This window comes from Grus americana, chromosome 26 (assembly GCF_028858705.1).
Source record: "Grus americana isolate bGruAme1 chromosome 26, bGruAme1.mat, whole genome shotgun sequence".
NCBI classification, from domain to species: domain Eukaryota; kingdom Metazoa; phylum Chordata; class Aves; order Gruiformes; family Gruidae; genus Grus; species Grus americana.
In genome coordinates this window covers 1,845,151-1,869,266 of record NC_072877.1, presented here as the reverse complement: position 1 = coordinate 1,869,266, position 24,116 = coordinate 1,845,151, and the positions used below count along the sequence as shown (strand labels likewise).

The 24,116-nt window shown below is 52.4% G+C and overlaps 1 protein-coding gene across 1 annotated transcript; it reads left to right on the top strand.

The window, feature by feature from the left end:
* Positions 1-368: 368 nt before the first annotated feature.
* Positions 369-24,083, top strand: SNRNP200 (small nuclear ribonucleoprotein U5 subunit 200). Its single transcript, XM_054804589.1, has 45 exons — positions 369-3,426; positions 3,889-4,052; positions 4,476-4,647; positions 4,724-4,916; positions 5,135-5,190; positions 6,415-6,513; positions 6,806-6,958; positions 7,438-7,537; positions 7,725-7,861; positions 8,547-8,630; positions 8,847-9,020; positions 10,502-10,639; positions 10,783-10,938; positions 11,292-11,462; positions 11,714-11,907; positions 12,529-12,652; positions 12,917-13,066; positions 13,236-13,346; positions 13,916-14,047; positions 14,392-14,580; positions 15,062-15,259; positions 15,729-15,881; positions 15,988-16,068; positions 16,294-16,377; positions 16,914-17,020; positions 17,229-17,347; positions 17,606-17,760; positions 17,893-18,082; positions 18,276-18,449; positions 19,048-19,208; positions 19,473-19,700; positions 19,990-20,181; positions 20,263-20,441; positions 20,637-20,788; positions 21,089-21,197; positions 21,405-21,513; positions 21,668-21,857; positions 21,985-22,149; positions 22,339-22,460; positions 22,598-22,741; positions 22,838-23,014; positions 23,104-23,264; positions 23,355-23,436; positions 23,526-23,618; positions 23,737-24,083. Exons 1-45 carry the CDS (start codon positions 3,382-3,384, stop codon positions 23,878-23,880), a joined length of 6,411 nt encoding a protein of 2,136 aa, XP_054660564.1. The 5' UTR covers positions 369-3,381; the 3' UTR covers positions 23,881-24,083.
* The last annotated feature ends 33 nt before the right edge of the window (positions 24,084-24,116 follow it).

Below are 24,116 nucleotides of genomic sequence, written 5' to 3'. Positions count from 1 at the left end.
ATGTATCCTTCATTGATTAATATACTGCCTGCAGTTCGTGCTGTTACACCAAGAATTTTGCTGAAATCTTCATCTTATTAAAATTAGTAGGAGCATTATTACTGACTTTGTCTCCCAGCTCCTCAAGCATTGGCAAAACACCGTTCTATCTGGTTTTAGTGCTAAACCAAACTGCCATCACAGCTTTCCTTGCCGTTCCATGCATTGTAAATACAGAGTAATTATGTATTCAGTAATCTTTTCCTTTATCCTTTAGTCTTTTACAATGGAATGTCTCTTATGGGTAGGTGAAGAATGCCACAATAGCAGCAATAACAAAGTTTATTCTTCTATCAGGAAATTAACGGAGCTCTTTTGTATCTCACTGATTATAAAACAGGTTTAATCTTCCATAGTAAATGGCAACAATATAACATAAAAACCCCCACAGTACACTGGCATTGAAATTAAGTATTTTATCAGCAATACATTTCTACAAAACATTTATCTCCACAATAATTATTCAGTCAGATAGCACAAGGGTGCCCAGGCATATTCACGGTGTGAATGGTGTCATAAAACACATATATTGCCCTGGGGACACTTTTTTGCTGTTCCATATCTAGCAGAATTCTCTGCTTCCTTTTCACAGTTCCAAAGCATTCATGGAGCCGCTATATGCAATTGCTCACACAGAAAACAATATTAGAAAGGGTATGAATGTGTTTTTTTAATACAGTTAGGAACAAGGGGCGAAAACCATAACCCTATGACCATTTAGTTCTGTAGAAATCAACAACTCAATGAAAGAAAAGCCATCAGTATTACAGCTTTTTCATAGACAAATACCACTTTGAGAGAGTAGTTTAAATCAGCCCGCCAGTTATGAAAGTAATCTTTCTTGAATTTATAAAAATAGAGTTCTTCTTCCAGCATCAAATGCTCTTTTACTCTAATAAAATAGCAAAAGAATAAAATACAATGATTAAAACAAAGTGTGGGAATTTAGAAGCCCTAGATTATATCCCAGGCTCTGAAAATTTCTTTAACACAAAGATTGAGAAAAAAAAAAAAAAAAAGATTTTGCTTTTTACCTTCACAGCAATTAGCCATGGAATATAGTTTTAAACAGCAATGCCACCTCAACAGTTCTTCCTCTACAAGTTCGAGTGTCCTTTCAAAAAACAGTGAAATCGATTCCTTTAAGCCCATTTTCTGTATATTCCTCGGCCTGTCCTTTAGGCTGACACTGTGAAGAATGGAAAGGAAATGACTTCGGTATTTTTGAAGCAAGAGTTACTTGCTGCTTGCTCTTCATCCTTCTTAATTTGTAAAGCTCAAGTCAGTAGCTGAGGGAGCTTTAAATAACCCAGAGTTTAACTAGGTAGAAGACTCAGACACATACACAGCTTTCCTTCTCTAAGGATGAGTTTGTAACGGCCGTGTCTTGTGGGAGGTTCTGCTCCCTTTCAGTCACCTGTAAAGAGATCGTGTCTGAACCTCAGCGGATGGACATCTGCACGGGAACACTGGCATTGCTGGAGAACTGCCCATTTCCAGCAGCTGACAACGTGTGTTCTGCTGTTTCCTGAAATCTGCTGACTTCGCTCGTGGCATTTTATGGCAGGCTTCATTCGGGTAGCTCGGACCTCATCAGATCGGTTCTTGACAGGACAAGGTAACAAATCTTTATCTTCCCAGGCTTTGTAAGAAATGCTTGAAGTACTAAAGGTCTACTTCTATAAAACGTTTTTTTGTTCTTTTGTTCCCTGGAAATAGTCACAAATTCTAATCCCGCAATTTTGATTATGAGATTTTTACCCACGACCACTGACTTGCAAAACTTTTTGTTGTCCCTTTAATTGGGTTCGTTAGCCCGGTGTGCAGTAAGCCAATCTGACACGCAGAGACGCGATATCGTTTATTCCCTGTTTGCGCAAAGATGGGTGCTAGGCAGTTTCCCACAAAGCTGGCGCACCATTACAGTTCCATCCTGTATTTACACGGTTCTGCCTGCTGTTCACACCTTCCAAACTACAGTTGGTGAACTCTTTGCTCGCTTCGATTTAAAGACAGCACCTTCTAAATTCACTATGCACATTCATTGAGTAGGGGTCTGTACCTGGCAGGGGGTGTTGGTAGCACTGGAGGTGTGGTTTCCATATTAGAATGAGCCAGTTCACTCTGGGGACACCGATTAGAGGAATATCGCTGACTTTTGGCTCTGAAGGACGTATATCTTGTCGTTAACAAGCGTTCCTCTGTTCGAAGTTCCTTCGCTACATCTTCTCTAAGTACACCTCCTTCTAATTCAACACATTTGCGGGTTCCAAGGACAGCCTGCTGCTCTCGGACCCCCGGTTCTGTAACCGAATGGATAACCAAGGTGATGGGAAGGGAACGTTCTGAGCAGAACGGTGTGGCGATGGTTGGGTGGTTGCGTTTCTTTGATGTTGCTAACCAATTTGTGGCTGCCAGTTATGTCCATTGTACAGCCCCAGCCTGACACGGACGATAGAATAAAGTACGTAGCTGGCAGTGGGTACAAGTAATATTTTTTGTCAAAATCATATCCTTCGACTGAACTTTGCTCATTATAATCTAATTCTAACACCAAACCACACCTCCACTCTAAAAGCTACCCGCCTTCGAGGTAGGACCACCCCTCACCGAGCATCCTCTTTGAATTTCTCTAAGCACACGGCTTTAAATCGAAGCGAGAAAACTTTTCACCCATCACAATAAGGTAACCACGTGATGTCAATGTAATTTTGCAGTGAGTTTGTAAGCTAAGGGTATAAACGTGTAAGGGATTAAAGGCTAGGTGCGCGTTAGGAGGAGAGATCCCCCGCGCACCCAGCGCTGACTAAACCAAGGTCGGCCTTCTCCGCTGCGCTCCTGTTTGGGAAGTTTTCATCGCCGTTCAGCGCGGTAACGGTCCTGCTCTGCTCAAGTGACAACGCGCACGCGCTCGGAGCGTTGGCTCCTCCTTTCGCCCTTCACACGACGCTCTCGTCGAACCTGCGGCAGCTCCTCCAGACGGGGAATTGCAAGCTAACCGCTGCCGGGCCTTCTCCCGGCCTTCCCGAAGGAAGACGGAAGCAAGATAAAACGATTTCGATATCCAGCTGCTGGGACGGGGCCCGGCATCGCCACCTGAACTACGTCAGTCACGTCATCTCCAGCTGGAACCCACGTCACGGCCCGTTACGGAGAATAACACTTTAAACCTCACAACCTCACGACACCGGCCAACGCCCTCACGAGGAACAGGCCCGGCTCCCCACCGGAAGCGCTTCCGGGTCGCGGCGCCGCGCCGGCCGGACTTACTTCCGCTTGCCCCGGAAGTGCCGTTCCGCGGCCTGACCCGGTGCGCGGCGCGGCCTGCGGTCCGGCGGTGCCATGGCGGACGTGACCGCGCGGAGCCTGCAGTACGAGTACAAGGCGGTGAGTGCGGCCACCCCCCTCCCCGGGCCCCTGCCCGCCCCGCTGCCCTCCGCTCCCGTTAGCCCAGGGCTGTGGCGGGCCCGCTTCTCCCCGCCCTAGCGGCCTGCCTGAGGAGAACCCGGTGTAACGGCCCTTTACCGGCCCCCGGGGGGGGGGGGATTTGGGGGCCTAAACCCCTCTAATAATTTGTTTTCGGGACGTTTTCCCCCTTACAACGGGACTTTCCGGGCATCGAGAGGTAACGGAGCATCCAGGCGAGGAGCCTGCCGGTTCTCTCGGCTGAAACAACCCCAAGGACGGCGCCGAGTGGTTTAGTCCCTGCTTAAAGCCTAAACCCACGTTTAAGTCTCAGCTTAAATCCTAAACCCGTGTTTATGGGTCCCGGATGGGGGTGACCGCGCAGCGGGGGCTGCGTTACCCCTCCCCGACCCCGTCCCATCTCCGGTTCATTTCATTTCCCAGAACTCCAACCTCGTTCTCCAAGCCGACCGCTCGCTGATCGACCGGACCCGGCGGGATGAGCCGACGGGAGAGGTTCTGTCCTTGGTGGGCAAACTGGAGGGGACGCGCATGGGGGACAAGGCGCAGAGAACCAAACCCCAGATGCAGGAGGAGAGACGAGCAAAGTGAGTACGAGCGCATCGCCGAGGGGGTGCAGGGCCCCCAGCTCGGGACTCTTATTTGTGTGAAAAACACTCCAGGAAATTGATTTTTGTTGTAGTCCTGTCTTTGGATAAGGCGGGTTGGGTTTAGTGCTATAAATGAGGTGGAGTTTAATGGTTTGGGCAATGTTTTGTAGCAGGAAACGTTTTGGTGGTGCACATGCAGGGCTGCAGGCTGAAAACCGCCAACCTGGAAGATGCAAAAATGTTCTTTTCTTCATCTGGAGTCACTTGCTCCGTGTCAGGAAACTAAAATTGAAGTGAAAAAATAAAAAATACCTCTTTTTTCTTCATTTTCAAATGAAAGAGAGTAGCCGTACTGGAAGTAGCGGGAGCAGGGCTGTGTTGCAGGGCTGACCCGGGCGTTCTCCCTGCCCCTCTTTGCAGGAGAAGGAAGCGTGACGAGGACAGACACGACATCAACAAGATGAAGGGTTACACCCTGCTCTCCGAGGGCATCGATGAGATGGTGGGCATCATCTACAAACCCAAAACCAAGGAGACCCGCGAGACCTACGAGGTGTTGCTGAGCTTCATTCAGGCGGCTCTTGGGGACCAGGTGAGGACGGGGACGGCTCAGGAACCTTCACGGAACAAATTTCTTCTCCCATGTGACAATGTGATTCCTTTCGCAGCCACGCGACATCCTCTGCGGAGCCGCCGACGAGGTCCTGGCGGTGCTGAAGAACGAGAAGCTGCGCGATAAGGAGAGGAGGAAGGAGATCGATCTGCTGCTGGGGCAGACCGATGATACTCGCTACCATGTGCTGGTGAACCTGGGGAAGAAGATCACGGATTACGGCGGAGACAAGGAAATCCAGAACATGGGTACGGGATGGCGCTGTCCTGGGGCCAAACCCAGCCTTGCTCCAGGGTAGTGTTTGCCTACAGAGAAGCCAAAAAACTCCACGTTTGGACAGTTTTCAAGCCCCCAAACCCACTTTCTTTTCATCTTTTGGATGCACAGAGGCATGGGTGGGCGGATCTGTGAACTTTGCGTGCAGTGCCCAGATTTTTGGGTGAATTAACTCCCTTTTCCCTTGCAGATGACAACATCGATGAGACGTATGGGGTGAACGTGCAGTTCGAGTCTGACGAGGAGGTACGAGATGAGGCTGCGGGGTGGCAGCTGAGGTTCTGCCCCGTCCCTTCGCTCCGAGCCGCTCCACAGGGAGCTGTCCTGTTGGGAAGCGGGCGTTGACCCGGGCTTGGATGTCTCTGCTGGGAAGGAGAAGCCGGATTATTTTAGAGGCTGTTTCCTGGTTTGGGGAGGATTTGTTGATTATTCTGCTAATCCAAGGCCTATCATGAGTCAGTACGATGGAAAACAGATGGTGATATTTAGATCTCGTGGGGAAACTTGGCAGATAGGGAAGAAGAGAGACGTTCAAATGTGCTGGTGGGAAGTGTTTCGTGGAAATGCTCCCTGGGATTGTTCTTTGGAAGAGGTTGAGAGAACAATAAGAGGGAGAAATATGAGATTGTTGGAGGAGACACTGGCAAAACCTCTGTGTAGAGAGTACAAATAATCTTTATCACATGGTCCTTTACCTGAACAGTGGCGTTCTGTTCCTGCGAAAGCCCAAATGTTAATGATGTTAATATGCGCGTCACAGCGAAAACCTTCATGCCGCTTTGAAAATACGTTTCTGAGGAACTACCATTGCAGGATAATTTTGTTTCAACATTTACAATAAGCGGAAGGTTTTGGTACCTGGAAGTATGCAGAGAGACAAACATAAAGAACTCTAAATAACGGAGATCGTGAATGAGATTTTCAGAGCGGTGAAGGAAAGATTAATAGAAAGCGTATGGCTAAGTCCTCTTCGTTGCTTTGAAAATCTCATTTCACGTATTTATCCTTAGACTTTCCTGCAGTCTGTTCATTGTATAGATCTTGATTTAGAAGCGTATGTTTTATCCAGTGCAGTTAGTGTAAAATAGACTGTTCTGGATTTAACCTGTTACTTTCCAAATAATTTAAGTGTCAGCAGCCCACACTGGGAAATTATTCCAGTGGAAACAGCTTCTGCCTGTTAATATTTTGACTTGCGATTGTTTGGGGAGTGTAGTTGGTCATTTTAACAGACTAATTCCTCTCAATATGCAGAAGCTTTATGTTCGTGATTGCCATTAACAGTAATTATACCCATGTATGTAAATCTTTATGCTTGGAGTTGAGACTGTACCATTAGACTGAACTATAACGTTTCATCCTGAGGCTGTTTCCCCTCAGCAACAAGTTGCCAGGTGTTTAACCTCTGTCGAGGAAAATAATCTCTTTGATATTTGCAAAACGCGCTGACTGGAAATCCTCTTCCAACAGGAAGGCGATGAGGACATTTACGGCGAAGTGCGTGACGAGGCATCTGATGATGACATGGAGGGAGATGAAGCCGTTGTCCGTTGCACCCTCTCGGCCAATGTGAGTTGACGAGGAACGCGTGAAATGTGGTTTTGGGGTCGTCTGGAGGAGGGTTGGGGATCCTCTTGGTCTATGGATGGAGTTAAGGTTGTTTGTGGGTGGAGAGGAGCCTCGAAGCTGTTCGATGGAGGCCAAAATAAACATTAATAAAATTAACAGGTCTGGTAGCTGCACAGTTGCATCTGCTGATTCTCTGAGTCGAGAGGGGCCCCAAACCTCGCTCCACAACACAAAGGTCATGGCCCTGCTTTCCTCTCGCAGGAAAATAATGTTTTTGTGGGATTTTCTTAAGCTTGTGGCATCCGGTGAGCTGATGAGTTCGAAGAAGAAGGATTTGCATCCTCGAGACATCGACGCCTTTTGGCTCCAACGGCAGCTGAGCCGCTTCTACGACGATGCCATTGTTTCCCAGAAGAAAGCAGATGAAGTGCTGGAGATTTTGAAGGTCAGTGGCCACCTGATCCGCATGACTGCAGCAGTCTCACAAATCCTCTCTGTCTGGAAGACAGGAATTTTCCCCAACAACTCATTATCTATGTTTCTTCAAATTAAACTTAAATGCAATCATGGATGTGCCATGTTTGCCAATAAGATAGATAAGCGCTGGACTAGGTTGGGCTTAGTTTTAATTCACAAAGAAATCACCTAAGGGGAAGATGATTGGGGTTTTGTCAGTGTTTTGCTGGGAGATCATTGTAAGTCGGGTCTATTTCCCTGTTTATTTTGGTGCTGATGCCCGTGTGCGCTGGGCATCGTGATTCTCCAGGAAAGAAGGGGAGTCAGGATGGGATTTCTGAACCGGGTGCCTCATCTTGCGTGTAGGTGCTGTTCAGCTCCACTTGAGTCCCGTTCTGTGCGAAGCAGAGATTCCTGTTCTGTGGGGCCCAGAGGTAACCGCTCATACTTCATTTCTTCTCCTCCCAGACTGCAAGCGATGACCGGGAATGTGAGAACCAGCTTGTTCTGCTCCTGGGCTTTAACACCTTCGACTTCATTAAAGTCCTGCGGCAACACCGGATGATGAGTGAGTGGCGTTCGCTTTAATCATCCTGCTTTATTGTTTCCCTGCTGTTCTGACGTGATTCTAGCAGAACCTGAAGCTTTTTAACTGCCATCGGTGTTGCTTTGTGAAGCCTGGGCCTTGGTATTTGCTCCCTTCTTTTGGTTCAACCCTTAACCCCTCCTGCCATCCCTTAATTTTCTTTCCTCAGTCCTGTACTGTACTTTGCTGGCCAGCGCACAAAGCGAAGCCGAAAAAGAAAGGATAATGGGGAAGATGGAAGCGGATCCTGAGCTGTCAAAGTTCTTGTATCAGCTGCACGAGACAGAGAAGGAAGACCTCATCCGGGTAAGGCTAGAGGGAACTGCAGGCAGGATGAGAGGAGAAACCGTGGGACTCTTGCCGCCGTCTGTGGTTATTGTTGGGCTGTGTGTTTTGTTTGCTGTCTGTGAGAGAGGAGCCTGCTGATTCAGCTGGGATCTTGAAACCATAGGAAATGTTGCTTAGGTGACGGCAGCTCAGACTCAGCTGAGAGGGTGATATATTTACCACTTCTTATTTTTGAGTCGCTCAGATGTCTGCTTTTCCAGGAAAATGTCAGTATCTGCAAGTTTCGCATTTTTACACTGGCGTTAACTGTCTTGTAACATCACTCTGGGCCTCCTCGCCGCAATAAAACACCCTGGTCACCTCCAATCAGCTCCTGATTACCTGGGGTTGGCATGTGACACTCAACAGGTTTATTGGCACGCAGGATTAGAGAGAGAGTTAGGAGAACAGGAGTTCTGTGACCGATTTGGGGGTTGTGTTTTGGGGGAGTAATACCATATTCAGCAGCAGGCTGGGCTTTTGCTGGGGCGCTGCAGGTTTGTGTCTCTTGTTTCCTTTCATCTGCTCTCCTGGAAGGCAGATTTATGTCCTAGCCTTAGGGACACTGGTTTCTACAGTCAAAAGTTAGTGTTTCTGGTTACATGAATGTCTATAGTCGAAAGCAGCTCTTCCCCGGGGCTGAATTCTTCATCTCTTCACACAGGAGGAACGTTCTCGCCGGGAACGTGTTCGTCAGTCCCGGATGGATACTGACTTGGAAACCATGGATCTGGACCAAGGAGGAGAGGTAAAACTCTTTGAAGTTATCTGTTCCTAGCCCTTCTGACAAGTGCAAAAAGAGTATTTGAAGTGGCACGGGCAGGAAGATACCAAGAATAAGCCCCTGATGTGCTAAAGAGGCACTTGCCAGTTGGATGCAGTTGCTTTTCCTTCAGTCCTGGGGTGAAAATGGCAGGAGAGCGTTGTTCTCTAATCCCCTCCCCTTCTCCGTTCCTGTTTCCAGGCATTGGCTCCGCGGCAGGTGCTGGACTTGGAGGATCTGGTGTTTGCCCAAGGTAGTCACTTCATGGCCAACAAGCGATGCCAGCTCCCTGATGGCTCCTTCCGCAGACAGCGCAAGGGCTATGAGGAGGTGCACGTGCCTGCCCTGAAGCCAAAGCCTTTTGGCTCCGAAGAGGTGGGTGACCTGACGCGCTGGAGGGAAAGGATGTGTCCAGAGGGACCTGGACAAGGTCGAGAAGTGGGTCTTGAACCACATGAGGTTCAGCAAGGCCAAGGGCAAAGTCCTGCACATGGGTCAGGGCAATCCCAAGCACAACTCCAGGCTGGGCAGAGAATGGGTGGAGAGCAGCCCTGAGGAGAAGGGCTTGGGGGTATTGGGGGACAAGAAGCTCAACATGACCCATCAATGTGCGCTCGCAGCCCAGAAAGCCACCCGTGTCCTGGGCTGCATCCCCAGCAGTGTGACCAGCAGGTCGAGGCGGGGGATTCTGCCCCTCTGCTCTGGTGAGACCCCCCTGCAGTGCTGCGTCCAGCTCGGGGGTCCCCAGCACAAGAAGGACACGGAGCTGTTGGAGCGAGGCCAGAGGAGGCCACGGAGATGATCCGAGGGCTGGAGCACCTCTGCTCTGGAGACCTCAGGCTGAGAGAGTTGGGGTGGTTCAGCCTGGAGAAGAGAAGGCTGCGGGGAGACCTTAGAGCCCCTTCCAGTCCCTGCAGGGGCTCCAGGAAAGCTGGAGAGGGGCTGGTGCCAAGGGCAGGGAGGGACAGGACAAGAGGGAATGGGTTTAAACTAAAAGAGGGGAGATTGAGATGAGATGAGATGTGAGGCAGAAATCCTTCCCTGTGAGGGTGCTGAGGCCCTGGCACAGGGTGCCCAGAGAAGCTGTGGCTGCCCCTGGCTCCCTGGCAGTGTTCAAGGCCAGGTTGGATGGGGCTTTGGGCAAGCTGGGCTAGTGGAGGGTGTCCCTGCCCATGGCAGGGGGGTTGGACTAAATGACCTTTAAAGGTCCCTTCCGACCCAAACCCTTCTGTGACTATGCGTTGTTGCTGATCTCGTGACAGATGCTTCCTGGGACCCCACATGCTTTGATGTGGCTGTGACACCCTCTCAGATTTCTTGAAGAATCGTTATTTTAAGCTAAGAGATTTTCTGTGGCTGAAGAAGGTTCCTGATTTCTAGTTTCTCACTTCTGGAGTGTGTATCCTGTGCTGGTGGTTTCTATCTCAGGGCTCCCCTGCCCCGTTCAGCTGCTTTGCTGAGCCCTCGGCTCTGCTTTTGCTCCCTCCTTGCTACAACGTGCAGTGTGGGCCAGAGATCTGGCTGCTTCGTGGCATTCCTTGTGATAAATTGCCTCTTTTGATCAGCGTTGGCGGCAGAAATGTGGTCTGATCCGTCCCATCTTGAGAACGTGGTGGGGATTTGCTTTTCTGGTGGTGTAGCCAACAATGACTTGTACTCTTTGGAGCACATGGGCCAGCTCGTTTGATCTCTTCCTAACCTGCTCCACAATCCCTGGGCACGGGACTTCTTTTCTGGCCATCTGGAGACGACGTGACCCTGCTCCTCCCCAGGGGGGTCTCTGAGATCTCACACATGCCCTGCAGCCTGCAAGGTGCAGAAACAAAGGCATTGAACTTGATCTTTTCCCTTTTCAGCAATTAGTTTCTGTGGAAAAGTTGCCCAAATACGCCCAGGCTGGATTCGAGGGCTTTAAAACACTGAACCGTATTCAGAGCAAACTCTATCGTGCTGCGCTGGAGTCGGATGAGAACTTGCTGCTGTGTGCTCCCACGGTAAGGATCCCGATATTCAGGTCCTCTGCGATGGGGAATTCAGGGGGATGATCTGTTTGGGCAGAAAAAACTGGCTGCTGCGGGCAAAACTTTGTTCTGGAGGAGCCAGGAATTTGATGGGACCGGTTTTGCTTGCATTCTAGGGCGCTGGGAAGACAAACGTGGCGCTCATGTGCATGTTGCGAGAAATAGGGAAACACATTAATATCGACGGAACCATCAACGTGGACGATTTCAAGATTATCTACATTGCGCCCATGAGGTCCTTGGTGCAGGAGATGGTGGGCAGCTTCGGGAAGGTAAGGAGAGGTTTGGTCCTGGCCCTGCTTGAACCATAGGTTGGGGAAGATGAGCTTTATTGCGGCGGCTTCCTTCTATTATGCTTACAGAAGGATATAAGCTCTGGCAGAAGCTTGTTGGGAGAGGATGGGTTTGGGTTGTGCCTTTAATCTGGTCTGCACTCTCTGGGTTCTGTGTGTCGATACGGGCTTCGGATGTCAGCGTGGGCCATGAAATCCACGCGTTTCTTGCAGCGCTGTAGCAGGACAAGTATGAATCTTGTCTGTGAGCGTCTCAGGGCTGTGCTGCTCTATGTCTGCAACGGGGAACGCGCATTTTTATCTAGCTTAACAGCCTGTGGGCTTCCTCCTAGCGCCTGGCGACTTATGGCATCAACGTGGCTGAGCTGACTGGAGATCACCAGCTGTGCAAGGAGGAAATCAGCGCTACCCAGATCATCGTCTGCACCCCGGAGAAGTGGGACATCATCACCCGCAAGGGAGGAGAACGTACCTACACCCAGTTGGTGCGACTGGTCATCCTGGTGAGTAGCACCGGTGCCTGCAAAACCCTGGCGAGGAGGAGAGGGGTGAGGACGGGCACTGGGTCTTTCTGCAATGTTGTGGTTTCTGAACGTGCGTTAGTGGTTGAAGACGTCTCTGGTGCTTGGTTGTGGAGAGACTCGGGTTTTCAGCTGTGGGATGAGTGTGTCTCAGTCCGTGCGAGCAGGTCTGTTAAGAAACTAAACCAAAAATGGGTAAATGGAGCCAGTTTGTTTCTGTTTCCTCTCTTTAGGATGAGATCCACCTACTGCACGATGACCGAGGGCCTGTCCTGGAGTCTTTGGTGGCCAGAGCCATCCGCAACATCGAGATGACTCAGGAGGACGTGAGGCTCGTTGGCTTGAGCGCCACCCTCCCCAACTACGAGGACGTGGCTACGTTCCTGCGAGTGGACCCCGCCAAGGGCTTGTTCTATTTCGATAACAGGTACCATGGAAAGCTTGGAGAGGTCTTTCTGATCAGCTGGTGGGTGGCTGTTGAGAGCTGGGAAAGACCTGTCTTTCTTTTAAAAGACCTGTCTTTTCCTTAAAAAAAGACAGTTTTTTATCTGTCAGACGGTGCCAGGGTCTCACCAGACCTTCAGCCTACTCTCAACATACATTTATTTGCTCTTAGATGTGCTGGTAAATGCATATTCAGGACTAGAGCAGTTAAATACAGCCTCAAAATGTGTGCCAGGCTTCCTGCCATGTCATACTTGCAAGAAGATGCTTTAGAGAAGGCAGGTAGACTCTGCTGTACCTGCGTGCTGTATCAGCTGTTTGAAGGAAGCCTAAACCAGGATTTCGGTAGCTGCTGAAACACCGTTTTTGCTCCCTGAGTGTGCGTGTAGCAAATTCCAGGAAACAGGAATGCGTATGACTGTTCCGCACTGTTTAATCTAACTGAGCAGAAGTGGAGCCGTCAAATCTCTGAGTAAATTGAGGCACAAAGGAAGTGATTAAACTCGGTAGCACAAAATACAAGATGTCTTTTGACAGAACCTTTGTATCAAGGTTTCTCCATTCTTCTGCTCTTTTATGGACTTGGGGTTTTTTTTCCTTACAGCTTCCGACCAGTGCCCCTAGAGCAGACTTACGTGGGGATTACAGAGAAGAAAGCAATCAAACGCTTCCAGATAATGAATGAGATTGTTTATGAGAAGATTATGGAGCATGCTGGAAAGAACCAGGTTTGATATTTATTTTATTGGGCCTGACGCACTCAGTCCTGGTGCTTGTCTGTTGCTGGTGAGACCCTTTCGAGGTGTGTCGCTGCAGAAACGCTGCGGTGGAGAAGGGGGTGGATTTGGGTGGTCGATGGCAGCTGAGAGAGGAAGACAGACAGGTTTTCTCTCTCTGCCAGCTGTCTGATTAACGTATGACCTGTCCCTTTAGGATGTGGGAGTCTTTGTGATTCCTCTCTCAGCAACGGTACCGTCTGCTTGTTTTAACAGGTGCTGGTATTTGTTCACTCCAGGAAGGAGACTGGGAAAACCGCCCGGGCCATCAGGGATATGTGCCTGGAGAAAGATACCCTGGGCCTCTTCTTGCGGGAGGGCTCAGCCTCCACCGAGGTCCTGAGGACGGAAGCTGAGCAGTGCAAGGTAACTGCCCGGCTGTTCGGACACAGCACGAGCTAGGAGCACAGCTACAAAGATGCTGCCAATTTGATGCAGTTGTGCAGCTTTTCCTCTAGGATCCGTGTTTCTTTTCTCCCTGGTGTTACTCAGCTTGGGTAGAAAAACCTAGAACTGGTTTGTGTTTCTGCTGCAGAACCTGGAGCTGAAGGACCTCCTTCCTTACGGCTTCGCCATTCACCACGCTGGGATGACACGAGTGGACCGGACGCTGGTGGAAGATCTGTTTGCTGACAAGCACATCCAGGTGAGCCTCACTTACCAGGAGGAATTGTACGTTTGTTTGGGGTAGGTACTTCACGAAAACTGCTTGAGCCATGTTTTCTTCTGGGCAAAACCAAGAGGATCGAGCGTAGCCAACCCCCATCCCGCTCTACTGAAGCTGGTGCCTGGTGAAGGCAGGCGGTCTTGATTTTTCACCTAAAGAATAGAAACTGAAAGCACATGGCCAGGAGCAGAGAGGTCGAGAACTTCTCCCCTAGGTCTAGCTGAGTGTTTAAAGCCAGAGGTCTGTCCCAGAGCGGGCTGTGTCCTCTGCAGTTGCCACTTTGGCAAAACCTCATCCAAGCAATTCCCTGGCTGCATTACAAATGGAAGGCAAAGGATTTTCTCGGGGTCATGCAGTGAGCTGGGAAATTTGGGCAAAGATCTTGCTGTTTATCTGACCTTCCTCTGCTGAGCTGTCGAGACAGTCACAGTTCTCAGTCTCTGTCTCTTGTGTGTGTGTCTCTAATGTCAGGACCAGCATTTTAGACCCTTTTTTTTCCCCTAGGGAGAGACTTCTGCCTGGCTTTGATTGCTGTTTTGCTCCTGCAGGTGCTGGTCTCCACAGCTACGCTGGCCTGGGGCGTGAACCTCCCTGCTCACACCGTCATCATCAAGGGGACGCAGGTGTACAGCCCTGAGAAGGGGCGCTGGACCGAGCTGGGCGCTCTGGACATCCTACAGGTGAAGTTCTGGTAACAGATACGCTGCTGGGACCCGGGGCAGGATTTTTCCTTTCCCGCTGAGGCATGTTTGAGGTCTGCTTTTGTATTTTCTCAGTGCAGTCGCTCCCTGTTCTCTGCTGTTCTGGGAGCAGCCCTGCTGTGAGGGCAGAGGAGAAGCAGATCAGTAGGAGAAAAGGACAAATGGTTCCTCTCCCAGGATCTTGCCCAGACACATCTGAGAGATTTTTATGTGTCTCCTGCCAGCAATCTGGCAGTAAAGCCCCAGGACACAGCAGTGAGGAGAAATTGCCAAGCCAAAAGCTTTTTATTTAGGTTTTGCTGACCTCACCTTCCATTTTCTAGATGCTGGGGCGTGCTGGGAGGCCTCAGTATGATACCAAAGGAGAGGGGATCCTCATCACATCCCACGGCGAGCTGCAGTATTACCTGTCCCTGCTCAACCAGCAGCTCCCCATCGAGAGTCAGATGGTGTCGAAGCTCCCAGACATGCTGAATGCAGAGACCGTGCTCGGCAACGTCCAGAACGCAAAGGCGAGTGCGAATCTTTGCCTTCCCCACGTACGCATGCCCTCTGTTGCACGCAGAGAACTGGTGGGAATTGCAGGGACAAAGGATGATCAATGTTGGGGGAAAGATGCCATCGTTGTAGGGGAGCAAAGAAATTTGCAACTTTCAGTGCCTGGGGAGCAAATTTTAAAGATCTGGAAGGGCAGCCTTGAGAACTCGCAGCCTGTCAGGCCGGCTGGTGTGTCAGGCTTCTGTAATTCAGAGCAGAGTTCTCCACATGGAGAAGGACACCGGGGAAAAGTCAGCATGTGGAGGGTGGGGGGGTTTGGGGTTTTAATTGCTTAATATTTTTCTGGTACCGGAGAACTCTGGTTTAACATTGACCTGGCAGGATTCAGCTGTGTCCCACGCGAGCACTGGGAGCGCTGAGCTCTGAGCCAGAATGTCGCCCTTGCTTGCCGAGAGGTGCGTTCATCAGCCCTGATGGCATTTGATGTTTCCTCAGGATGCAGTGAATTGGCTGGGCTATACCTACCTGTACATCCGAATGCTGCGCTCCCCCACTCTCTATGGGATATCGCACGACGATCTGAAGGGAGATCCGCTGCTGGACCAGCGCCGCCTGGATCTGGTTCACACGGCAGCCCTCATGTTGGACAAGAACAACCTGGTGAAGTACGACAAGAAGACGGGGAACTTCCAGGTGAGACAGGCCCTGGGACTGAGCGGACCTGGATGGGAGCATCCTCTGGCAGAGAGAAAGGATGCAAGAGGCATCTTGCTGATGAAATATGGGTCCCAGGGGGTGCTGCGTCATTCAGAGCTGCTGTTGTGCGCGTCTGTTTGCCAGCATAGAGAGCGCTGGTGTAAAACCTGAGGCTCAGTCTGTCACTGTTGTGCGTTTGCTGCTGCCTCCGAAGCAAATTGATGTTCCCGTTGCGTTTCCATTGCTTCAGAGGCAGTGAGATGAGAAAGGGGAGGCAATGATGTATGGAATTGTGTGCCAGGTAAAGCAGCTTTCCCAGGTGATTTGTAGCCTGAGAGTTTATGCTTAGTTTGTCTGGAGACATCTCCCCTGCTGCAGCCTAGTTCCTGCTCAGCATCTTCTGTCTGCGCCATGAACACTCGGGTGTCGTTCTGCTGCTTCATGCTGGCTGTTGTCCTTGCGGCAGGTGACAGAGCTGGGTCGCATCGCCAGCCACTACTACATCACCAACGAGACGATGCAAACTTACAATCAGCTCCTGAAACCTACCCTGAGTGAAATTGAGCTGTTTCGGGTCTTCTCGCTGTCCTCAGAGTTCAGGAACATCACCGTGAGGGAGGTATGGAGCCAGACACCCGAGCAAGATGGGGCTTGATGCTGCAGGGGAAGATGCGGAGGTCGCCCTGTGAGACTGTTCTCATCTCTCCTGCCTTGGTTTTCTGCAGGAGGAGAAGCTCGAGCTTCAGAAGTTGCTGGAGCGTGTTCCCATCCCAGTGAAGGAGAGCATAGAGGAGCCCAGTGCCAAGGTGAGCCCTGCCTGCCCCCCTCGAGGGGACGTCCCCCTGTCTGGAGGGATGCAGTGATCCTCGGGAGAGAGCTGTCATGGCGAATGCCGCTCTGGGGGGGCATTCCTTGTCTCTGGTTGAGTGTGCCGTCCTGTGGCAAAGGACAGTCGGTCCCCATTGATCACGTCTGTCCCTGTTGATCCGCCGGAATCGGGCACTGAGAACCTCTCTGCTCTGCTTCCACAGATCAACGTGCTCCTCCAGGCCTTCATCTCCCAGCTGAAGCTGGAAGGGTTTGCTCTCATGGCAGACATGGTGTACGTTACCCAGGTGAGTGAGGAAACGCGGCTGGGGCCTCTCCGTCTCAATTTAGCTGTGTGCAGTCCAGCTGTGTCTCAGTCTCGGACAACTATTAGCACCTCAGAAATGTAGTTTGTGGTCATAAATGGCTTTGAAAATAACTCGAGCTGCGAGCGGTGAGAAGTTCTAATCCCTATCAGGACAGGAATTAGATCTTCACTGGAGTCTCCAATTTGTTATCAAAATAATTTGGCACTAGAGGATTATAGTGTAGCCTTATTCTTCTACCCCAGAGGCCAAGTTCCCAAGGCTGGGAATCAAGTAATTGCTCCACCATCTTCTCTCTGAGGGTGGTGAGGCACTGGCACGGGTTGCCCAGAGAAGCTGTGGATGCCCCATCTCTGGAAGAGTTTAAAGTCAGGTCAGATGGGGCTTTGGGCAACCTGGGCTAGTGGACCAAACCATTCTGTTACCATGCGGCTGGGCAGGAATATGGGTACAAAAGAAGGAAAAGCTAAATGTGATGATTGCAGCCAAGCTCTGAGAGCTGCTCTCTGTTCCCCCAGTCTGCTGGGCGGCTGATGCGTGCCATCTTCGAGATCGTCCTGAACCGTGGCTGGGCCCAGCTCACCGACAAGACCCTTAACCTCTGCAAGATGATTGACAAACGGATGTAAGTGAGATCTGGGAGGTATTTTCCGATTGCAGGCTGGATGAGATTCTGCAGCGTAGCCTGGCTAGGTCTGCAGAGTTTGGGAAGGAGACTTGGGGTGTAAAGGAGCTGCCTTTGGGGCTGGGCTTTGGCGGCGTGGGGAACCTCGGTGCTCTGAAGGCTTCGTCCGGCATTTCTTTGCTTGTCTCACCCCACGGTGTCCTCGCAGGTGGCAGTCCATGTGCCCTTTGCGCCAGTTCAAGAAACTGCCTGAAGAAGTGGTGAAGAAAATCGAGAAGAAGAATTTCCCATTTGAGCGACTCTACGACTTGAACCATAACGAAATCGGTACGGAGATGTGGGCAAACACAGCAGGGAGATGTGTCTGCCCCTTTGTTCTCCTCTGCTGTGCTTTGACCCAGAACCTGGGGGGTTTCTTGCTGTCTGACTGAAGGGGCAGAGCTGGTGCGGGTACAGCCTGAGGAGGGCAGAGGCTTCGCCCTGACACCTCCCAGCTTGGGTTGCCGACATTGATCCTTTTCACTTTGGGAGCCGTTGGTCACCCTGTTGTCCGTCTGTCCTGACAACAGCGCCTTTCTGTTGCAGGGGAACTGATCCGAATGCCCAAGATGGGTAAGACAATCCACAAATACGTTCATCTGTTTCCAAAACTGGAACTCTCGGTCCACTTGCAGCCTATTACCCGCTCTACCCTGAAAGTAGAGCTCACCATTGCCCCTGACTTCCAGTGGGATGAAAAGGTGAGCTATGCAGCTAAATATCAGCAGGCTAAATACCCCGCAGAGGGCACTTTTAGGGCAGGATTGCTGTTGGGAGGGCTGGTGTTCGGCTCCTGGGCTCTGATACGAAGATTAACAGCTGCCTTCTCTCAGGTACACGGTTCGTCTGAAGCTTTCTGGATCCTGGTGGAGGATGTGGACAGCGAAGTGATCCTGCACCATGAGTATTTCCTGCTGAAAGCCAAGTACGCGCAGGACGAGCACCTTGTCACCTTCTTCGTGCCTGTGTTTGAGCCGCTGCCCCCGCAGTACTTCATCCGGGTGGTCTCTGACCGCTGGCTCTGTAAGTCTCGTTCTGCCAGGGGCACCTTGGTTACACAGCAGCGGTTCTCCCTGGGGAATAGCTCAGGCCTTCTCCTGGTGCTGTGCTGGGAGAAAGACTGCTGTGCTGGGGATCCCGTTGGCAGAGGGAGCTTGGGGATGAAACCGTCGGAATGCTTTCAGAGGTGAAAATGTTATTTTCCTGTCTCTGACAGCCTGTGAGACCCAGCTGCCTGTTTCCTTCCGCCACCTGATCCTCCCTGAGAAGTACCCTCCTCCCACCGAGCTGCTGGATCTGCAGCCGCTGCCCGTGTCGGCTCTGCGAAACAGTGCCTTTGAGAGCCTCTACCAGGACAAATTCCCTTTTTTCAACCCTATCCAGACTCAGGGTGGGTATTGCCTCAGCTCACCTCCTCCAAACTGCCTCTCGGCGAGCCCTGACCCTTTTGGTATTCACAGTCCCGTAGCCTTGACTTTGTGGGGTTTATTCATGTAACATGAGGAACTTCTGTAGCAAACAGTGTATCCCTTCTGCTTCCCTGAGCCAGAGGTTTGATGGCTTGAAATCTTTCTCCATGGGCCAGAAAGTCTTTGATATATTCCTCAAGTGCATCCAGCAGCTAGTCCCAGGGCTGTCTGGCAGCAGCAGGTTTGCTCCTCAGGTTGACAGAGCCGGGTAGCCCCAAACTTTTCATCTTTGCTGCTTGTAGGGATGGATTTACGAGCAAACCAAAGCTGCCCTGTCCATGTTTCTCTGCCTGGGCTCAGCCAGAGTAGGGAATTAACACTTAGGAGCTACTGTGACAGACTAGAGCCTGTTTTCCTTGGTGGATCCTGAGCTAAAACTCTTAAACAGCCTTTTCTCTAGCTCCTCCTTGCGTGGGCTGGGTCCAGGCTGTGTTTTCCTTGCCTGTTTCTAGAGCTTTGATAGAAATCCATGGAGATTTTGCTAAACCGCTCTCTTCCGCGTTGTCCATCTGTCCCCAGTGTTTAACACGGTGTATAACAGCGATGACAACGTGTTCGTGGGTGCCCCCACGGGAAGCGGAAAGACCATTTGTGCTGAATTCGCCATCCTGAGGATGTTGCTCCAGAACTCGGAGGGACGCTGTGTGTACATCACTCCCATGGAGGCCTTGGCAGAGCAGGTACGCCCGGCATCCTGGGGGGAACCAGAGCCCTAACCCGGCTTAGATTTGCTTCCTCATCCCCTGTTTCAGTTTTCCTCATCCCTTCTTTGCTGTCAAATCCCTCAGGATGACTCCAGAGTCTTTTGATTAGTTGTGGTCTGTCTGGGAGCAAAGAGACACCGTCCCACTACCGACATGCTGATGTCGGTGTGTGTCTCCAGGGATTTGGTAGGATTTGTTCTAATTTGAGGTTGACAACAGCATCCCTTGTGTTTTTGGCAGGTCTTCTTGGACTGGTACGAAAAGTTCCAAGAGCGTCTCAATAAGAAGGTGGTTTTGCTGACAGGAGAGACCAGCACCGACCTGAAGTTGTTGGGCAAAGGGAACATCATCATCAGCACCCCAGAGAAATGGGACATCCTCTCGCGACGCTGGAAACAGCGCAAGAACGTCCAGAACGTCAACCTCTTCATCGTGGACGAAGTGCATCTCATCGGGGGTGAAAATGGGGTGCGTCTGCAAGGGGAGGAGGGCACTCATCATCGTGTTGGTCTCGGTAGTAGAGCCACCGTGGGGTGGATGGGTGCTCACTCCTAATACCAGGTCTAGGCTCGGCTTTTCCGAGCCTAGATGGATGGGCTGGGATGGGAGGGCTGTATCCTTAGGGAAGCTCGGCAGCAGTATTGCCTGGGGTCTCCGTGGGTGAGGGTGCTGGGGCTGAAGTGGCTGGAGCTCAGGCAGGAGAAGCGCAGTGCTTCCCGTCCCGTTCTTTCCACAACACACCCTCTCCCGTCTGCAGCCGGTGCTGGAGGTCATCTGCTCCCGCATGCGCTACATCTCCTCCCAAATCGAGCGACCAATCCGTATCGTGGCCCTGAGCTCGTCCCTGTCCAACGCCAAGGACGTGGCTCACTGGCTGGGCTGCAGCGCCACTTCCACCTTCAACTTCCACCCCAACGTCCGTCCCGTGCCCCTGGAACTGCACATTCAGGTAGGGTTCGGGCAAATTCATCTCCTTTCCCTTCTGCCTGGTTTCCAGATGGCATCACTGCCTGCTCCTCTTCCCCTGCAGGGTTTCAACATCAGCCACACGCAGACTCGCCTGCTCTCCATGGCCAAACCCGTCTACCACGCCATCATGAAGCACTCGCCCAAAAAGCCAGTCATCGTCTTTGTCCCGTCCCGCAAGCAAACGCGGCTCACAGCCATCAACATCCTCACCACGTGCGCCTCAGATGTCCAGAGGCAAAGGTAATGGTGCTCTGGCCTGCGTCCTTCCTCTGACAGAGGCAAGGGCAAGGATTTTTTGGCCGTTCCACTGGGCTGAGGGACAACTAGTGATGGGAAGTGGTCTGGTTAGATGTCACTCGGGCATCTGTCGTGACATCAGGGAGGGACAGGCTTGCTGGGCCTGGCAGCGGTCTCTTTACTGCCCGTCTCCGGCAGGTTCCTGCACTGCGCAGAGAAGGATCTGGTACCGTACCTGGACAAGCTGAACGACAACACTCTGAAGGAGACGCTTGTCAATGGGGTGGGCTACCTGCACGAGGGGCTGACCGCCATGGAACGGCGGGTGGTGGAGCAGCTTTTCAGCTCCGGTGAGCGGGGTGGGATGGGGACACACCTCTTCTTCTCCCTGTAAAACCTTTACCCCGGAGCTTGGCGGTGCCCTGCAGTCCTTGGACTGGAGATAACAGCTTGCCCAAGCCTCTTGTCACTTCTCTGCCTCCCGCATCCAAAACCAGGCCATGATCTCACCATCTTTCCTGGCCCTTCCTGTATGACGAGACCTGTCTGCTCGAGCGCAGAACCCCCAAATCGTTCTCCCCTCCCCGATTTCTGTGACCCAGAGAGATGCTCTGCCCACGGGCTGACTGCTCTTCCCCTGCACCTTCCAGGTGCCGTTCAGGTGATGGTTGCATCCCGCAGCCTCTGCTGGGGTATGAACATCTCCGCTCACCTGGTGATCATCATGGACACGCAGTACTACAACGGCAAGATCCACGCGTGAGTCTGTTGTTGTGTCGTGGGCGAGACAACCGGCCGCGTCCACCCTTGGTGTCCACCCTGCTAGTTCAGGCTGTGCTTGAGCATGGAGGAACGAGGCCCTGAACCCAAAAGCCTTCATCCCTGCCCAAGCAGAGGCTGGGAACTGCGGGAGAGCGGTGGTAGCTTTCCGTGGAGTTTCATTAACTCTCTCTCTCTGCATCCCAGGTACGTGGATTACCCCATCTACGACGTGCTGCAGATGGTGGGACATGCTAACCGCCCGCTGCAGGACGACGAGGGTCGTTGTGTCATCATGTGCCAGGGATCCAAGAAGGTGGGACACAGTTTCTGGCCTGCGAATGTCTGTCTCCTGCCTGGCATGTGGATTTCTTCTCCCAGCTTTGGGCAGGCCGATGTATAACCCTCACTCAGAGCCCTGGAGGTGCTGGGCTTTATTTTACCACTTCCCTCTACTCCTTCCACTGTAGGATTTCTTCAAGAAATTCCTCTACGAGCCCCTGCCGGTGGAGTCGCACTTGGACCACTGCATGCACGATCACTTCAACGCCGAGATCGTCACCAAGACCATTGAAAACAAGCAGGACGCGGTGGACTACCTCACTTGGACATTCCTGTATCGCAGGATGACGCAGAATCCAAACTACTACAACCTGCAAGGTGAGCGGAGGGCTCCAGGTACGGGGTTGGAGGATATCGGGGGACCCGTGGGCTCTGCTTTCACAGGAGCAGCTTTTCTCCCTCTGGGGAGTTTCTGAGCCCCGTCACAACGCTGCTGTACCCGCAGGCGTGTCGCACAGGCATCTCTCAGATCACCTCTCTGAGCTGGTGGAACAGACCCTCAGCGACCTGGAACAGTCCAAGTGCATCAGCATCGAGGACGAGATGGACGTGGCTCCTCTGAACCTGGGGATGATCGCCGCCTATTACTACATCAACTACACCACCATCGGTAAGGGCTCTGCCAGGAACGGTGTTCCGGCTCTCTGTCCCCTCTCTGCCACGGGCGATGGAGAGAAGGTGCCATCAGTGAGGTTGGGTGTGTAAAACTCTGTCCTTGAGCGTGAGGCTGCGTGTTCTCTGCCTGAAGGCACTTCTTGTACCGTGGGGTTTAATGCTGTCCGGTTTTCCCTCTCCCCAGAGCTCTTCAGCATGTCCCTCAACGCCAAGACCAAGGTGCGAGGGCTGATTGAAATCATCTCCAACGCTGCCGAGTACGAGAACATCCCCATCAGGCACCATGAGGACAACCTGCTGCGGCAGGTGAGCAGCAGCGCGGCACATCTGGGGCCGGGGCGGGGGGGAAACGTGGCTTCCTGCAGGGTCGGGGGAAGGAAGCTGCCCACCTCTTCGCCTCTGTAGGGCTAAAGCACTGATGGATTTATCATTTCTCCCCGTAGCTGGCCCAAAAAGTTCCCCACAAGTTGACCAACCCTAAATTCAACGATCCTCACGTCAAGACCAACCTCCTGCTGCAGGCTCACCTGTCGCGCATGCAGCTGAGCGCTGAGCTGCAGTCGGACACCGAGGAAATCCTCAGCAAGGTACGACGGGGCGGGTGGGAACCTGCCCGCCTTGCCTGCGCCGCGTCACTGTGTCGCGTCACTGCCTTCTGACCTGTCCCCATCCCTCGCGTCCAGGCGATCCGGCTGATCCAGGCCTGCGTGGATGTGTTATCCAGTAACGGCTGGCTCAGCCCCGCGCTGGCCGCCATGGAGCTGGCGCAGATGGTGACACAGGCGATGTGGTCGAAGGATTCTTACCTCAAGCAGCTGCCTCACTTCACCTCGGAGCACATCAAACGCTGCACGGACAAGGTAAAGCTCGGGGAGGAAGCACTGCGGTCCTGCCCTCGCCCACCGAGGAGCCCCGGGTAAGCGCAGGGCTGAAAACTTCTTCTGTGCAGGGGGTGGAGAGCGTCTTTGACATCATGGAGATGGAGGACGAAGACCGGAACGCCCTGCTGCAGCTCTCGGACGCCCAGATCGCCGATGTCGCTCGATTCTGTAACCGTTACCCCAACATCGAGCTCTCCTACGAGGTGGTGGAGAAGGAGAGCATCCGCAGGTGAGGCAGGGAGCGGTGGCGCGGCCCCCTCGGCGCTGTGCCGGTACCGGGGGGCCACCCTGACCCTCGGTTTCGGTTCTCTTGGCGCAGCGGGGGGCCTGTGGTGGTGCTGGTGCAGCTGGAGCGTGAAGAGGAGGTCACCGGGCCGGTCATCGCTCCCCTTTTCCCCCAGGTACGTGCCAAACCCGGTGACACTTTGGGGAGGGGGGGGTGGATTGTCCCCCACCGCCCCCAGCCCATTAACTCTTCCCTCTCCGGCAGAAACGCGAGGAGGGTTGGTGGGTGGTGATCGGCGACTCCAAATCCAACAGCCTCATCTCCATCAAGCGGCTGACGCTGCAGCAGAAAGCCAAGGTGAGCGTTGACCAGGCTGGGGGGCAACGGGCGCCCAAACGGACGCGGTTTGGTTAAGCCGGGCATGCGCCCGGTCTCCCTGCCGCCATGCCAACACCGGTTCTTCCTCGCTACGTAGGTGAAGTTGGATTTCGTGGCTCCGGCCACAGGGACGCACAACTACACGCTGTATTTCATGAGCGACGCCTACATGGGCTGCGACCAGGAGTACAAGTTCAGCGTGGATGTGAAGGAGGCGGAAAGCGACAGCGACTCCGACTAACGACGGTCCCCGAGGGGCCGCAGATCCCGGCAAGGTTCCCCCTGTCATTCAGCCACCAAACCCCAGCCGCGGTAGCGCTTGTGTCACCTCCCTTTGTGTGGCTTCTGTGTATTTTCCTGGGTTTTCGTTGTTTTGGTGGGGTTTTTTTTAAGATGTTGATGCTTTGTACAGTGTTTTTAGACGAGAATAAATCTTGAGACCCATCTTGTCGTCTGTGCTGCTGGAGGGGAAAGGGG